The sequence below is a fragment of the Rhinatrema bivittatum genome, chromosome 9, assembly GCF_901001135.1.
Source record: "Rhinatrema bivittatum chromosome 9, aRhiBiv1.1, whole genome shotgun sequence".
Lineage (NCBI taxonomy): Eukaryota > Metazoa > Chordata > Amphibia > Gymnophiona > Rhinatrematidae > Rhinatrema > Rhinatrema bivittatum.
The window spans coordinates 128,695,234-128,710,189 of record NC_042623.1 but is presented as its reverse complement, the minus strand read 5'-3'; the positions used below and the strand labels follow the sequence as shown (position 1 = coordinate 128,710,189).

At 43.4% G+C, this 14,956-nt stretch overlaps 1 protein-coding gene across 1 annotated transcript in view; it reads right to left on the bottom strand.

The window, feature by feature from the left end:
- Positions 1-14,956, bottom strand: part of BRAF (B-Raf proto-oncogene, serine/threonine kinase) — a 409,670-nt gene that overhangs the window by 288,869 nt on the left and 105,845 nt on the right. Inside the window, 2 exon segments of the mRNA XM_029616061.1 lie at positions 10,760-10,879; positions 12,245-12,393. Of these exon segments, the coding sequence (XP_029471921.1) occupies positions 10,760-10,879; positions 12,245-12,393 (269 nt within the window).

Below are 14,956 nucleotides of genomic sequence, written 5' to 3'. Positions count from 1 at the left end.
TTCTACCTCTATTAGCCTTCCCACTCCCTGCCACCCCCCAAAACCATCCCCTCTTATTTCTCCCAGGCATTCCCTTTCATTTTCACCCTGTTCTAAACATCCCTTTTTCAAGCTCTTGCATTCCCCTCCAGTTAACTACATCATATTATCCCATCATCTCTCCTTGTAATTTCTCCACATCTCTTGCACTGTACCTCACCATCTCCTCCATCCTATCTGTTATCCCCTTTATACTCTGTCTCCACATTTCACCTCACTTACCTACCAGCTTTCCATTTCTCGTTCTCATCCCCTACCCAGCCCCTCTCCCTCCTCTCTCACACCTTCCTATTTTCTCTTTAACTCACTCCCTAATCCATTTTTACTTTCTGTCTCAACTCCTCCCCAGACCTCACTTATTTACCTCTGCGCCTCATCCCCTCAACAACCTCAGCTACTTCACTGTTACTCACCCTTCCCAGTCCCCCATTTCATTTCTCTCAACTTTACCATCCCTTTCCTTTGTCACCCATCTGCATTCTCCAGCTCCTTTCTACTGCCTCCAATATCCTACCTTCACACCATGTCTTAAATATTACCTTTCTCTACCCATCAGCCCATCTTTTATCCGATCTCACACTCCCTAATCTCCCCTCCCCCCAATTTCCAAGTCTCTGCTCTCAAGAATCCCTACCCAATCTATGAGTACATGTTCCCTTCCTATCCAGGGCCTCTATCGCTCTCAATTCCTAGTTTCATTTTGCCTCCTCTCAATTCTTATTCTATTCTCATATTTACATACCATCTTTTTTCTATAATAGGGGACCCAAAGTGGTTTACATCATGGCAGCAATAAAAATATGCAGTACATTACATAACAAATAGAGTAATAAATAAATAAAACATCTCTAATACAGATCTAAACCCATCCCTGAATTTCAGTTCTCCAACTCAGTCCCTGAATCTACTCTCTCCTGATCACTTCTCTTTCTTCCATCCTCTCCTCCCACTCAATCCCCCCAGTCCATGTTCTTATCCACTGCCTACTATGTCACTCAATTCTGCACTCTTCCTTCTCCCCTCCCCATTTGGGGCCTCTCTCTCTCTCACTCAGTTCCCAATTTTATCTTCCCCCTACTTAGTTCCTGAATTCACTTTCGCTCTCTCTGATCCTACCCACCAATCCATGCTCACCCTCTCTCTGTATTCAGTCCACAAGTTCACCCTCTAAACCATTCTCACTCCCCGCGCAAACCCGTTGACCCACTGACTTATGTTCTCCCCTCCCATCTGGGCCTCTCTCCAGTGAATCCAGACCCATTCCCCTCCACAGACATCACTAGTATCTTACCTCTGACCTACTCCTCCTGCCATGTGATTAAGAGATCAACATATTCAAATTACTGATCTGAAAGAAAGGACAGATGAGCAGACTGGAAGCGCAGCCTCTGACACTGTTGTCCTGCAGGATGAGGTGGAGCCAGGGAGCTCATGGTTTGTTTGTTTTTTTGGTTTTTAAGGAGTGGGGGCTATATAGTAGCATGTGAAGCAGAAAGAGACAGAAATGCAGGACTTATCTGCAGCTGGCTCTGCTCTTGATGGTGCAGCAGGCACAGAAAGAGGGAAGAGCCAGAACTGCAGCTATTACTTTGCCAACCCAGGCCAGGTCACCATGCACATGAAACCAGAGTAGCCACTAAATGCAGAGAACCATGGAAAGAGTGGTGATCAGAGCCTATGACTGGCGGTAGCCTACCATGTAACTGGCAGTACTGGAATCACTGGGTACAACAGAATGTCTAATAAAACAATCAGACCCTGCTGCCTCCATGCTACTGGCCCCTGCAACACTGGCAGCCTGCCTCCTCGCCACTGGCCCCACTGTGTACAGCTGGCAAGAGGACAGAACTGAGTGGGCTTAAGTACAAAGTAGATGGGCCATGACCCACCCAGGCCCACCAGTAACTATGCCCCTGCCATAGGGAAATCTTTCCACATGCTCTGCACTTACAGATATCATGTGAAGGCCCTCCACAGCAAACACATATGTCATCAAGGTCCACGCTAGCCATTTTGTGATGGCATTTAGTACACAGTTTGAAGGGCTGCCTTTCAGACATGACGAAAACAAATTTAAAAAGAATTTTATTTTTTTGTAGTCTCAAAGAAACAAAGAATACAATAAGAAAATTAACTGTTAGAATGGAAAAATAAACAAGAAATCACAAAACATTGCAGCGTGGCAAGAGAGGAAGAACAAAATGTCTTTACAGCCTGCGGAAGAAAACTGATTGAGACTTGTACAGAATGGGTGTGCATGATCAGAAACGCTTTATTTTCTGAGCTCTCGGAGAGCACATATGTGTTGGTACCATCAGATGATGTGTTCCACTTGTGGGTGTTCCTGCTTGTCCATGGAGAAAAATGTAAAATTCTTTTGACTGAACATGGATTTGCTACATGCAGGAAGACTATTGCACAAGCACAAAGTTCATTTTAGAACGTTCTCCAATCTGTGCACACAATGCAGGTTACATAATCCACAAGTGTGACATGCTTCTGCTTGCTATCAAACAAATTTCTCTATATATAATTTGCTCTTTGTCAGTCATTCTCCAAAAAACATTATTGTACTGTCTTTTCTGGATCTTTAATAATTAGTTTTGTTTCTGTAAGGTGTAATTTTGATATCCCACCAAAAATTGTGCCTCAATAACCGTAACTGACGATACAATACATTACAAATTATTTTTCATGGGACACAAAGATGGCAATTTTCTGTGTATTTCATGGAGGTAAAAACACTGTGTGTGTGTGTGTGTATATACACACACACACACACATATATATTTATATATGTAAAATAGCATTCCAATCATTGCCAAGGATGTGTGCAAAAGTATGTACACTGATACAGAGCATGCAAACTTTTACCTACTAGGAAAAGAGTATGCAAACATATACTTTCAGCCATAGAAAAAACAGAATTGCTTACCTGTAATAGTTGTTCTCTGAGAACAGACAGATGTCAGTTCTCACACATCCTCCAATGGAGCCCGGCACAGAAAAATTATATCAAAATTTCTAGAACTTTGACTGAGCTTCTGAGTATGCGTTATACCATGCATCCATGCGGGGTCCCCTCAGTCTTTTAACATAGAATTATTAAAATAATAAAGAACAAAACCCACGAAGGGGAAACCCAACTCCGTGGGATGGCAGGTGGGTTTCATGAGAATTGACATTCTGCTGTCCTCAGAGAGCATGTGTTACAGATAAGCAGCTCTGCTTTCTTAAAGGATGGCAGTCCTCACATATAGGTGGAATTCCTAACTACAGCTGGCCCCCCCAAACAAAAAAGGGGACCAACAAAACAACAACAATAATGTTTTGTTGGTAACAGGAGGGGTACAGCTCAACAGAAAGAAATGTCCCTAGCCAGGAACAGAATAGGGTTTAAAACTTCAAACAAATTCCGAAAGACAGAATGGCCAAACCTGCAGTTACATCTGCCCTCCCTATCCAAACAGTAATGAAATGTGAATGGATGGAACTCCATGTTGCTGCTCTGCAGATCTCTTCCACGGGGACTACTCGCAAGTGGGCCACTGACACTGCCATGGTTAGAACAGAGTGAGCCTTGACATGGCCCCCAAGATGCAATCCTGCCTGGGTATAATAGAAGGAGATGCAATTTGCTAGCCAATTGGAAAGTGTCTGCTGGCAACGGCAATCACCAACTTGTTCTAATCAAAAGAAACAAAGTTCAGTGGACTGTCTATTGGCTTCTGTCCACTCCAGACATAAGGCTAAGGCTCTTTTGCAGTCCAAATTGTGCAGAGCTTGTTCACCTTGGTGTGAATGAGGTCTGGGAAAAATGTTGGCAGGACGATAGACTAGTTAAGATGGAAATCTGACACCACCTTAGGTAGGAACTTAGAGTGCGTACGCAAGACCACCTTATAGAGAAACTAAATGTAAAGTGGATAAATTACTAAAGCCTGGAGCTCAGTGACCCTGCATGCTGAAGTGACCGCCACCAAAAATATGACTTTCCAGGTCAGGTTCTTCAGGTCACAGGAGCACAGTGGCTTGAAAAGAGCTTTCATCAGCTGAGCTAAAACCAGGTTGAGGTCGAGGACACAACAGGAGGCCTTAGGGAAGGCTTCCACTGAAGCAAACCTTGTATAAACTGTATAACTACAGGCTATACTGAAATGGGCTTACCCTCTACACCATGGTGATATTTGTCAACCGCACTCAGGTGAATCCTGAGTTGGTTTTCAGACCAGCTTCTGAAAGGTGTAGAGGTTTTGTGGAGAACAGGAGAAAAGATCTAGGGCCTTTTGTTCACACCACATGGAAAACTTCCTTCAATTCGGTGCATAGGACTTTCGATTGGAAGGCTTCCTGGAAGCTACAAGGACCCAAGACACATCGTCCAAGAGATCGAGTGGTTGTAGTATCAACCTCTCACCATCCTTGCTGTGAGTAACAGGGTCTGGAGGTTGGGATGCCACAAACTACCCCAATTCTATGAGCTGAAATATGGAAAATTCCCCAGCCTGATCTGTTTCCTGATGGACATTTCCCAAAGGAGTAGAAACCTGCAAATGGAGGGCTATAAGGATCATAGTCCCTTTGTCCTCACGAAGCTTGAATAAAATCTTCACCAGTGGAGTTGGCAGATACACATTCAGGAGGCCCAATGGCGGGCCCAGGTGTCTGAGGCTGGTGTGCCACATGTCCTGTGCAGAGTACTGAACTGAGAACCTTCTTGTTCCAAGGTGCAGCGAACAGATCCACCTCTGGGCTTCCCTACAGGCAGATCTGGTTTGCTACCCCTTGATCTAGAGACCATTCGTGGGGTCGGAAGGAGTGACTTAGTCTGTCCGCATTCACATTCTCCGTTCCAGCCAGATACATGGCCCTGACCACCATCCCAATGGAGAGGGCCCTCGACCATATCTGGAACACTTCCTGACACAAAAGGTACGATCTCATACCTCCCTGCTTGCTGACGTACCACATTGCCACTTGATTGTCGGTCTGAATCAATATAATTTTGTTGGACAGCCAATCTCTGAAAGCCCACAGAGCATACCTGATTGCCCAGAGCTCCAGGAAATTGTTTTGACACAATTGTCTCTGCTTCAATGGCAGGGGGAAATGTGGAAAAGAGGATTTACATTCAGACAACATCCAACAAGGCAATGATCTGTGCAATCTGGGTAAACAAGCATCGAGATAACTTGCTTGATGCAGCGGTTACTACCCTTAAGCATTATGCCTTATGCTCACCTTTGATGCAACTCCAACATTACTCTCTGCATCAATGGCAGGGGATGGCAGGAAACTTTAATCAAACAGTTACCAACAAGGGCCCTGAAATTGGTGGTTGTTGAAAAAGATACGTATAGGAAAATAAGTGTGGGAGCTTGCTGGGCAGACTGGATGGGCTGATTAGTCTTTTTCTGCTGTCATTTCTATATTTCTGTGTTCCTGGGCAGACCACAAGTCCCTGGTGCACAGCCCATTGATATGAGCCCCCAAGCCCAGGGTGGACACATCTGTCATTAGCACAATTTGGACCCAAAGACTTTGGACAAAGACTCCATGTTCCAGATTGGAATTTACCTGCCAACAGGACAGAGCGTCCCGGAGAGGCAGGGTGACTTGAATGCAGTCTTGAAGATCCTGCATGGCTTGGTGCCACTGGGACCTTAGGATCCACTGGGCTCTTCGCATGTGCAATTGTGTCAAGGGAATGACATTTATTGTTATGGCCATGTGGCCCAACAATCTCAACATGTGCCACAATGAAACCTGCTTGAATCTCTGCCGCAATGGTCAACAAGTTGATGGCCCGTTGCCTGGGCAAGAAGGCCTTGGCCTGAGCCATGTATACCAGGGCTCCAATGAAGTCCTTAAGATAGGACTTGGGATGGTTGATGATGAAACCTAGTGACTCCAGCACCCGGATGGTTGAGCACATGGACTCTTTATCCCCTGCCCGAGAGATGCTCTTGACCTGCCAATCATCCAGATAGGAGAAAATATGGACTCCCAGTCTGCAAAGCTGCGCTGCCACCATGGCTAAGCATTTCGTGAAGAAACGAGGGACTGACTCTAGTCCAAACAGCAGAATGTGGTACTGGAAGTACTATTTTCCCACTACGAATTGGAGATATTTCTGGTGCCTAGGGAAGATCTTGATGTGAGTGTATGTGTTCTTCAGATCAAAGGAGCAAAGCCAGTAATTACCCTTTTTGCAAGAAGGGGATCAAGGTATCCAGGGAAACAGTCTTGAATTTTTCTTTTCTTACAAATTTATTCAAGGCCTTTAGGTCTAGGATGGGACGAAGTCCCCCAGTTTTCTTTGGGTCAGGAAATACTGGGAGTAAAATCCCTACCCTCTTTGCCCTGTTGAAATGGGCTTGACTGCTCTGGCCATTAAGAGGGAGGAGAGTTCCACGAGAAGTAGCTCCTGCTGCACTACCGGTCCCCAAAAAGGAATGGGGGGGGGGGCAATTTAATAAGGTACTCAAAAGGCTTAAATTGCACCCCCCCGCAGACAATGGGCAGAACTCACCAGTCTGAGGTTACACTGCGCCACCGGCTCACATAGAACTGCAGCCTCCCTCTGCCTGGAGGGTCCATCATCTTGGCTATGGCAGATGTGGCTGCACTCCCTACAATCCAGTCAAAACCCCATCCCTGGAGTTGACTGAGGCACTGGCTAGGACTTTGGTGCCCACTGTTGGCTGGGATGGCTACAAGGTGCCTGCTGTTGCTTCCGAGGTCAAGGAGGCAGAGGATAGTATCTTCTCGGCAGAAGAGACTTCCTGTGGCCAGACCTTGAGGACCTCCTAGCAGAGGATGACGGGTTCTGCGTGCCAGTGGACAGCTGCTGGATTATCACATAATAGTCCTGCAATTGTGCCACCCATTCCTTCACTTTATCTCTGAAAAGATTCTCTCAGGTCACGGCATGTCAGCAAATTGCTCCTGCACTTTCTGATAGAGATCTGATGCCTGCAGCTATGCGAGTCTACAGGCGCCAATCCCTGCGGCAGAGACCCTCGATACCGTCTCAAAAACATCGTAGGTTGGGTTTGGGTAGGAAGGCATCAATTTTAGCACATACCCTGAAAGTCTGGCATCAATACCATAAAATACATGGAGTGGTAGATATGAGATATTCTCCAATTTCACCATTGACAGCTAATACACAGCTCTCTCAGGTTACGTTTTCATTAGATATGCTGTTATGGGAAAAAGCTGGCCTATTGTATTTGGGATAGATTTGGGAGGGGGACATTTTTTAAAATTTCCAAGCATTACATGAGGGGTTTGATGTTCCAAATCATACCAAGTGCATTTATTTTCAGCTGAGAAGAGCTATTTTCAGAGATCCATCAGGCATTACCCTGTTGCAACGAAAGACGAGCGTGAAAAATGTTAACGTAATCCCTTGTTGCTCCCAAACTCATTACACACTCTCTTACTCCCTTCTGTATAGTGGTGATGATCGGGCTACTAGCACTGATTTGATTGATAAACAGAACACAGACAGATACTGATTTTGATTAAACTGATCGGATTCTGATATGGCATTCCATATTTACATTATCCATCTGCAACAAAAATCAGGAATTGATGTATCGATTGCTACATAGTATATATCTATACCCCCTCTTTCTTTTCTCGTTTCAGTAATTCTAGTCCCTTGTGCTGGAGGTTGTATGGTGAGCAGGGGAGCTACATTCATATGTTGTAGGGGTGGAGAACAGTGTAACAACTTTGGGAGGGAATCCATGGAGTAATTAATATTATAGTGGAGACTGACACTGTGCTGTCCCCTCAATTATGCTTGTTAAATGGATGGGATGATATAACTTTGTCAAAGTCGGACAAGCGGTTAATTTCTCATTTATTACTACAGGCTGCTTGTCTGACAATTGCCTATTTTTGGAAATCCTCACCTCAAATTTCAGTATGATGAAACAAAGTGGTTGAACTGGCTATGCCTTTATTAAACAGCAAACTTGAACAATATGAAATCACATGGGGAAAGTTTTGAAAATGGCATGCTCAGAATTAGAATATCAGATTTCCACTATATAGTGAGACTAATTTGTTAAAAATATTGTATTATTGTTCTTCCTATTTGTCTATGAAGTGCGATTTATGTACATGTCTTTATTTGATATACTTTCTAGTCATATTCTTTTTTGTATTAGACAATATAACGTCTCATGTCCTGTATCTGCTGAAAAATAAAAAGTGAAAAAAAAAATTGTAGGTCAACTGGACTGCATGTTTTCTACACTCCAGACCCTTATGCACCAGCACATGAAGAGTGTCATGTTGCTGTTGAGGCAGCTACTCTGCTACCTCCTGCACCTGCTTCAGGATGTCCCACATATACTGGCCCAGGCTGTTATGTGAGTGATAAGCATAGCACCCTGAAACACGTTCCTCCCAAGAGCATCCATGGCCTTCTAATCCTTCCCTGGATGCGCAAAGGAATGGGTCAGAGTGTGCTTGGCCTTTTTTGAAAGCAGATTCAACCATTTCCGATTGGTGTGGCAGCTGGCACATGTGGAATCCAAGAGCATTCTGGATGAGAAATCACGTCCACCTTCCTATTAACATGAGGAACTGAGAGGGGGTATTCTCACATCCTCATCAATAACTCGACAATGATCTCATATACTAGGACTGCCACAATCTCCTTGGGATGCTCCACATACTGGAGAATATTCAGCATCTTGTGTCGGGTATCGTCCTCCATCTGCAACTGAAATGGGATGGCCTCCACCATCACCCTGACAAAACCTGTGAAGGAGAGGTTTTCTGGGGGAGACTTCCTTCTGTTGGGAGGAGACAGTTCTGAGGGGAGATCATCCAACGCTTCGTCAGAAACATCGGAGGAGTCATCCCCCAGAGGCCATAAGGGATTTCATCCTCGCTGTCATGCAGGGGATGGGCGCTCGGCCTCCATCCAGTGATATAGGAACCAACTTGACTAGTCGTGGAGGTTCAAGCCCCAGTGTCACCCCATCACCAGGGGGCATCCTCCAAGGAACCAGGGACAAGCACTGGATCGGCTATTGGTGCCACTAATGACCCACTAGACTTCAGTGCCACCCTGGGTACAGACATCGGCTGTATCAGCAGCATACTGATGAGGACATGTAGAGATTCTAGCAGTGGCTCCAGGAGGGATGGTGCCAACCCCAGTGTTGTCAGTGCCCCAACACCAAGGACCCGCACAGCCTTCTCCATGGCCAGCTGTACGAGCTTCTCAGCTCATCCTCTAAGAACACCAATGTTAAGACAAACTGGGACTGAGAAGGTGTAACCAGATCCTCTTTGTAACAGAGAGGAGGATCGGTTGTGAGCATCAGGACCGGTGGAGGACCATGGTAAATCCCTGGTATCGCTGAAGGACTGGCATTCTTCACCACAGGGACACTTTGGTGGCAACACAGATGAAACTGGTGCATCCCCTTGCCCGGCTTCCCTCGATGCTCAAATTGGTCCTTCCCTGGTGCTAAGGCCAAAGATGACAAACTCGATGTTTTGGACCTGGAAGAGGCAGACGTTGGCCTGTCTCTGGCATTCCTGGTAACCATCGACACAGACAGAACCAGTGGCACCACAGATGTTGATGGCTCAGTGTCCAGTGTGGCTCTGAGGTCCTACAATACAGATGCCCCCGATGCCAATGTTGATATATCAGTCTTAGCCAGTCCAAAGAGTCATTTCATCTAGTCAAGCTGGATTTTACGCCCTTTTTGGGCTCCTCTGGATGCACTTGCTGCAATCCCGGACATTATGTGATGCCCCCAGGTAAAGGAAACATGTATTATGGGGTTCCATGACAGACATGGCTCTTGTGCACAGAGGACACCACTTAAACACGGACGCAGACGTATTCTCAAAAAAAAAAAAAGGACACAATGTTGAAATCTATGGCTCTCAATAGCTGGCAGGCACTGAGCGCACTGCCACCCAGGAACTGACTGCAAAATAAAACTACCCAAAAACGTTGAGAAACCTGGCTATTGACGATAAGGGGACAACCAGAAGAGACCCCATGTTGATGCAATCCTGAAAAAAACTACTTGAAAAAACAGTGTACTTCTTAAAGAAGTTCAGAGAGACTCAATTTGCCACGTCACACAAGGCTCCGCAGAAAAAAAAAGATACTGAGGGGGACCCTGCATGGATGTGTGGTATAAATAATGGTTAGAGTGGTTCAGTCAAAGTTTTAGAAACTCTGACAATTTTTCCATGCCAGGCTGCATTGGATGATGTCACCCTTGTTTGAGGACTGACATCCTGCTTGTCCTCAGAGAAAAGGAATATTTCCAGGGATAGGGCAAGGTTTTAGGAATGAATAATTTTTTTTTTTCCCCTTTATTTTTGACAGACCCTTAAACTAGTAAAGCATATTATGGACAAAAAGATAGACCTAAGAGTAAAATGTAGAGGACACAAGAGAAAGTTAGTTATTTTTAAGAATTTAACTACTAGCTTTGCTTTTAATCTCCCTAAAATTCACTATATAAAGAGAAATCTAAAGTTGAAATACAAAAACATTTTTTAGCTTAAAAGGAAGTCTCTTTAAAGAGAAGTATCACCAGCTTCTGTGTTGCCTCTCTTTAAAGAGGCAGAGTGGGCTGTTGAGGGAAAGTTGGTTCCTATCTCTCTTTTTAAGCCTTCAACAAATGGAGAGAATCTTAAAATAATAAGATAAAAATATTCCTACCCAGAGGATTCAGCAGGGGGCACCGATGGATACGATTCAGTGGCTGGAGTGGTCTCTCCTAAGGAGGCCTCCTCATGAGATATTGGGTGGTGTTCAAAGAACTTGGAGACAAACAGCAAACTGTGAGGCAAAAAACAAAACAAAAAAAACAAACCTAACTTATGCAAAACCCAGAGGTTATCCAGAATACAGCAAAAAAGTGTCAAAGAAAAGGAATAAAGTTCTGTATTCTAAAGAAAAGGAGAAGCAAGCAAGCAGGCACACAGGCAGAAGAGTCATTATGCCATCATGCCAACTAGCTTGAACACATGTAATGAAGTGTCTATTACTTCAAACTTCAAATTTCACTGCATGCCAGCATTTCAAACCAGAGGTTTCTTTCAGATGAAACTTTTTTTTTTTTACATTATTTGGCTTTCTATGACATTCCATATTTTCATAAGTGTGAGAATTTAATTTCAATTTATGTTGGGGAAAGGAAGTGGTACAAACTGAATATCTTTAAATTTGCCTCTCACCTTTAAGTTATTCTGGTGTCCTGTTTGACTTATTGCAGTATTAATCCAATGAAAGAGAAGTCGGCTAAATAGATCTAGAAGCTTTACTTTATACATGAGAAGGCTACATGTATCATTTGCTGCAATAATCACAGTATAAACAGAATCTTTAATTAGGAGTAACTCAAATGCTCAGGACCACAAGGCAGTTGCATGCAAACAATTGAGGAACTGTTGGAGAAGGAGATATGTCCTGTGAGCTGCGGAGCAGGACAACTACATGCAGTGAGTAGAAAAGCTTTAGCTAAGGGACAACAGCAGTTGCATAAAATATAAACAGTCCTACTCCATATACTATGAGCTGAGAAGTACACTCACGGGTGATAATTTTCAAAGGTAAAAATTAGCATACTATTGAGCAATTTTCAAAAGTAAAGTGCATTTGTGCGAGTAAATCCTATGGACAATTCAATGGTATATATTGCAGCAATTTTCAAAAGCCCATTTACTCCAGTAAAACCCAGTTCTACTCGAGTAAGTCCTTTTTAAAATCAGGCCTACAGTGAGCTGCGAAGTTGCCTCAAAAGCAGGAGATAGTTGCATTATAGGATAAGCTGAAGAGCTACGCCTAGTAGATAACACAGAGGAACAATATTGTACAGTTTATGGTAGCTAAAACCATTTCAATTCTTTTTGCTTTTCCTAAGAATATTAACATTATTTTTAATACTTTCAAATCCTGTGGTTTTCTTGCACATGTTGCTAGTTATAATAGGATGGAAAATGGAATCAACAATTTTAATTATGCACTGCCTGGTGAAGTGTTTTTCAAATCAGAAAATGTGAGAGTGTGACTAGTCATCCAGAGATCAACAGCCTCTGTTCATGAAGAATGAGATACCTAGGTGAAAACATTTCTGTTCTGAGATATAACAATGGTCCTCTTACTAAAGTCTAGAAAACAGACAAAATAAAAGATTTTACTTACTCAAGCTGATCATAATTTACACACATCAGTGGCACTTCTGTACTACAGCGCTGGTGAAATTTGTACCCACAAGTTTGGCAGCGGAATCCCTGGAAAAGTAGCTTTCGGCAAAAGTCACAAAATGCTAAGGTGAAGAAAGTCTTTCGTACCTGTGGAACAAAATAAGGCATTCACAGAAGTCAAGTATAGGCGCTACTAAGACATCCTTGCTGGTCATTCAGAGGCCCATAAGGAATATTAATGCCAGCTTATTATGGGAGTACCAGAACTCCAAAATTCACTGGCCTGTAAAGGCCGGACAGACAACATTTCTGGACAATATATAGTGCATTCAAAAAGTATTCAGACCCCTTCACTTGTTCCACATTTTGTTACATTACAGCCTTAATCTAAAATGGATAATATGAATTTTTTCCCCTCCTCAACCTACACAAAATACCCCATGACAAAGCAAAATCAGGTTTGTAGAAATTTGAGCAAATTAATTTTTTAAAAACCTGAAATATATTTACATAAATAGTCAGACCCTTTACTCGGTACTTTGCTGAGGAACCTTTTGCAGCAACTAGAGTTTCAACTTTTCTTGGTATGATACAACAATCTTGACATACCTAGATTTGGGGATTTTCTCCCATGCTTCTCTGCAGATCTTCTCAAACTCTGTCAGGTTGGATGGGGTGTGTTGATGCACAGCTATTTTCAGATCTCTCCAGAGATGTTCGATCAGGTTCAAGTCTGGGCTCTGGCTGGGACACTAAAGGACATTCACAGACTTGTACCAAAGCCATTCCTGTGTGGTATTGGCTGTGTGCTTAGGGTCCTTGTCCTGTTGGAAGGTAAATTGTCACCCCAGCCTATGCTCCAGAGCACTCTGGAGCAGGTTTTCATCAAGGTTCTCTCTATACTTTGTTCCATTCATCTTATCCTTGATCTTGACTAGTCTCCCAATTCCTGCAGCTAAAAAACATCCCCACAGTATGATGCTGCTACCACCATGCTTCACCATAGGGATGGTATTTGCTAGGTGATGAGTGGTGCCTGGTTTCCTCCAGACATGACATTTGGCTTTCAGGCCAAAGAGCTCAATCTTGTTTCTCATGCTCTGAGAGTAGTTTAAGTGCCTTTTGGCAAACTTGAAGTGGGCTATCATGTGCCTTTTACTGAGGAATGGCTTCTGTCTGGCCACTCTACCATAAAGACCTGATTAGTGGAGTGCTGCAGAGATGGTTCTCCTTCTGGAAAGTTCTCCCATCTTCACAGTGGAAGCCTGAGGCTCTGTTAGAGTGATCATGGGTTCTTGGTCACCTCTCTGACCAAGGCATTTCTCCCCCCGATTGCTCAATTTGGAATCCTGGTGGTTCCAAACTTCTTCCATTTAAGAATGATGGAGACCACTGTATTCTTTGAGACCTTCAATGCTGCAGCAATTTGTTTGTACCTTTCCCCAGATCTATGCCTCAACTCAATCCTGTCGCAGAGATCTACAGACAATTCCTTCAACTTCATGGCTTTGATTTTGCTCTAACGTCATGAAAAAAAACATTCCCCAGTTCCTCTCTGAGCGCCATGATGAAGAGATGAATCCCGTTCAATATTATGTCTCGACAGAGAGGGAAATACTACCTGGCATCTTTTTAAAAGGTGAACACTACTGAAAAATCTCATGGACAGTCTTGATCAACCGGAGGGAAGAAATAGACCGTTCCCTGAGGTAGGAAGCTGGTGAGTTCTGAAACGTGGACTGCGTTGGTTTTGGTCTTCTCCCTTTTGGAAATTCACCGATATTCAATTGAGCGCTCACTACAGATATTTATCACTAATTTTCACTATTATTCACCAAATGTAATAAGGTTGGAAGGAGGCACATACTGATGATTAAACCAATATTTAGGCATAAAGACACTGCAGAAAATACTGCAGCATTCAGCCTGGTGATATGATGGTTATGCCTTCTTCATTTAAAAATTTAAATATAAATAAATATATTTTTTTATTTAAGAAATAGACACCCCGAGTTCAATGATCTAATAATTTAGGGAAGGTTTTGGTTTTTTGATTTTGCTCTGACATATGGTCAACTGTGGGACCTTACACAGACGGGTGTGTTGCTTTCTAAATCATGTCCAATCAACTGAATTTACCACAGGTGGACTCCAATCAAGTTGGAGGAACAACTCAAGGATGATCGATGCAAACAGGATGCACCTGAGCTCAACTCTAAATGTCATAACAAAGGATCTGAATACTTAGGTAAATGTGATATTTCAGGTTTTTGGGGGGGGGGGGGTTTAATTAATTTGCACAAAATTCTACAAACCTGATTTCACTTTATATAGAAACATAACAGCAGATAAAAAGTGTATGACTCATCTAGCCTACCCATCTGTCCAATTAATTTGTAGAGGTCCCCTGTATTTATCCCAAGCTTTCATGAATTCAGATACTGTTTTGTCTCCACCCCTTCCACTGGGAGGCACTTCCACATATCCATCACCCTCTCTATAAAGAAATATTTCCTATGATTACTCCTGAGTCTACCCCCATTCAACCTCATCTCATGACCCCCTCGTTCTAGAGCCTCCTTTCCACTGAAAAGGGCTCACCTCCTGTCCATGGAAAACTTTTGAGATATTTGAATGTCTTTATCATATCTCCCCTATCTTACATTTCCTCTAGGATATTCATGTTTAGATCTTTAAGTCTATCCTCATA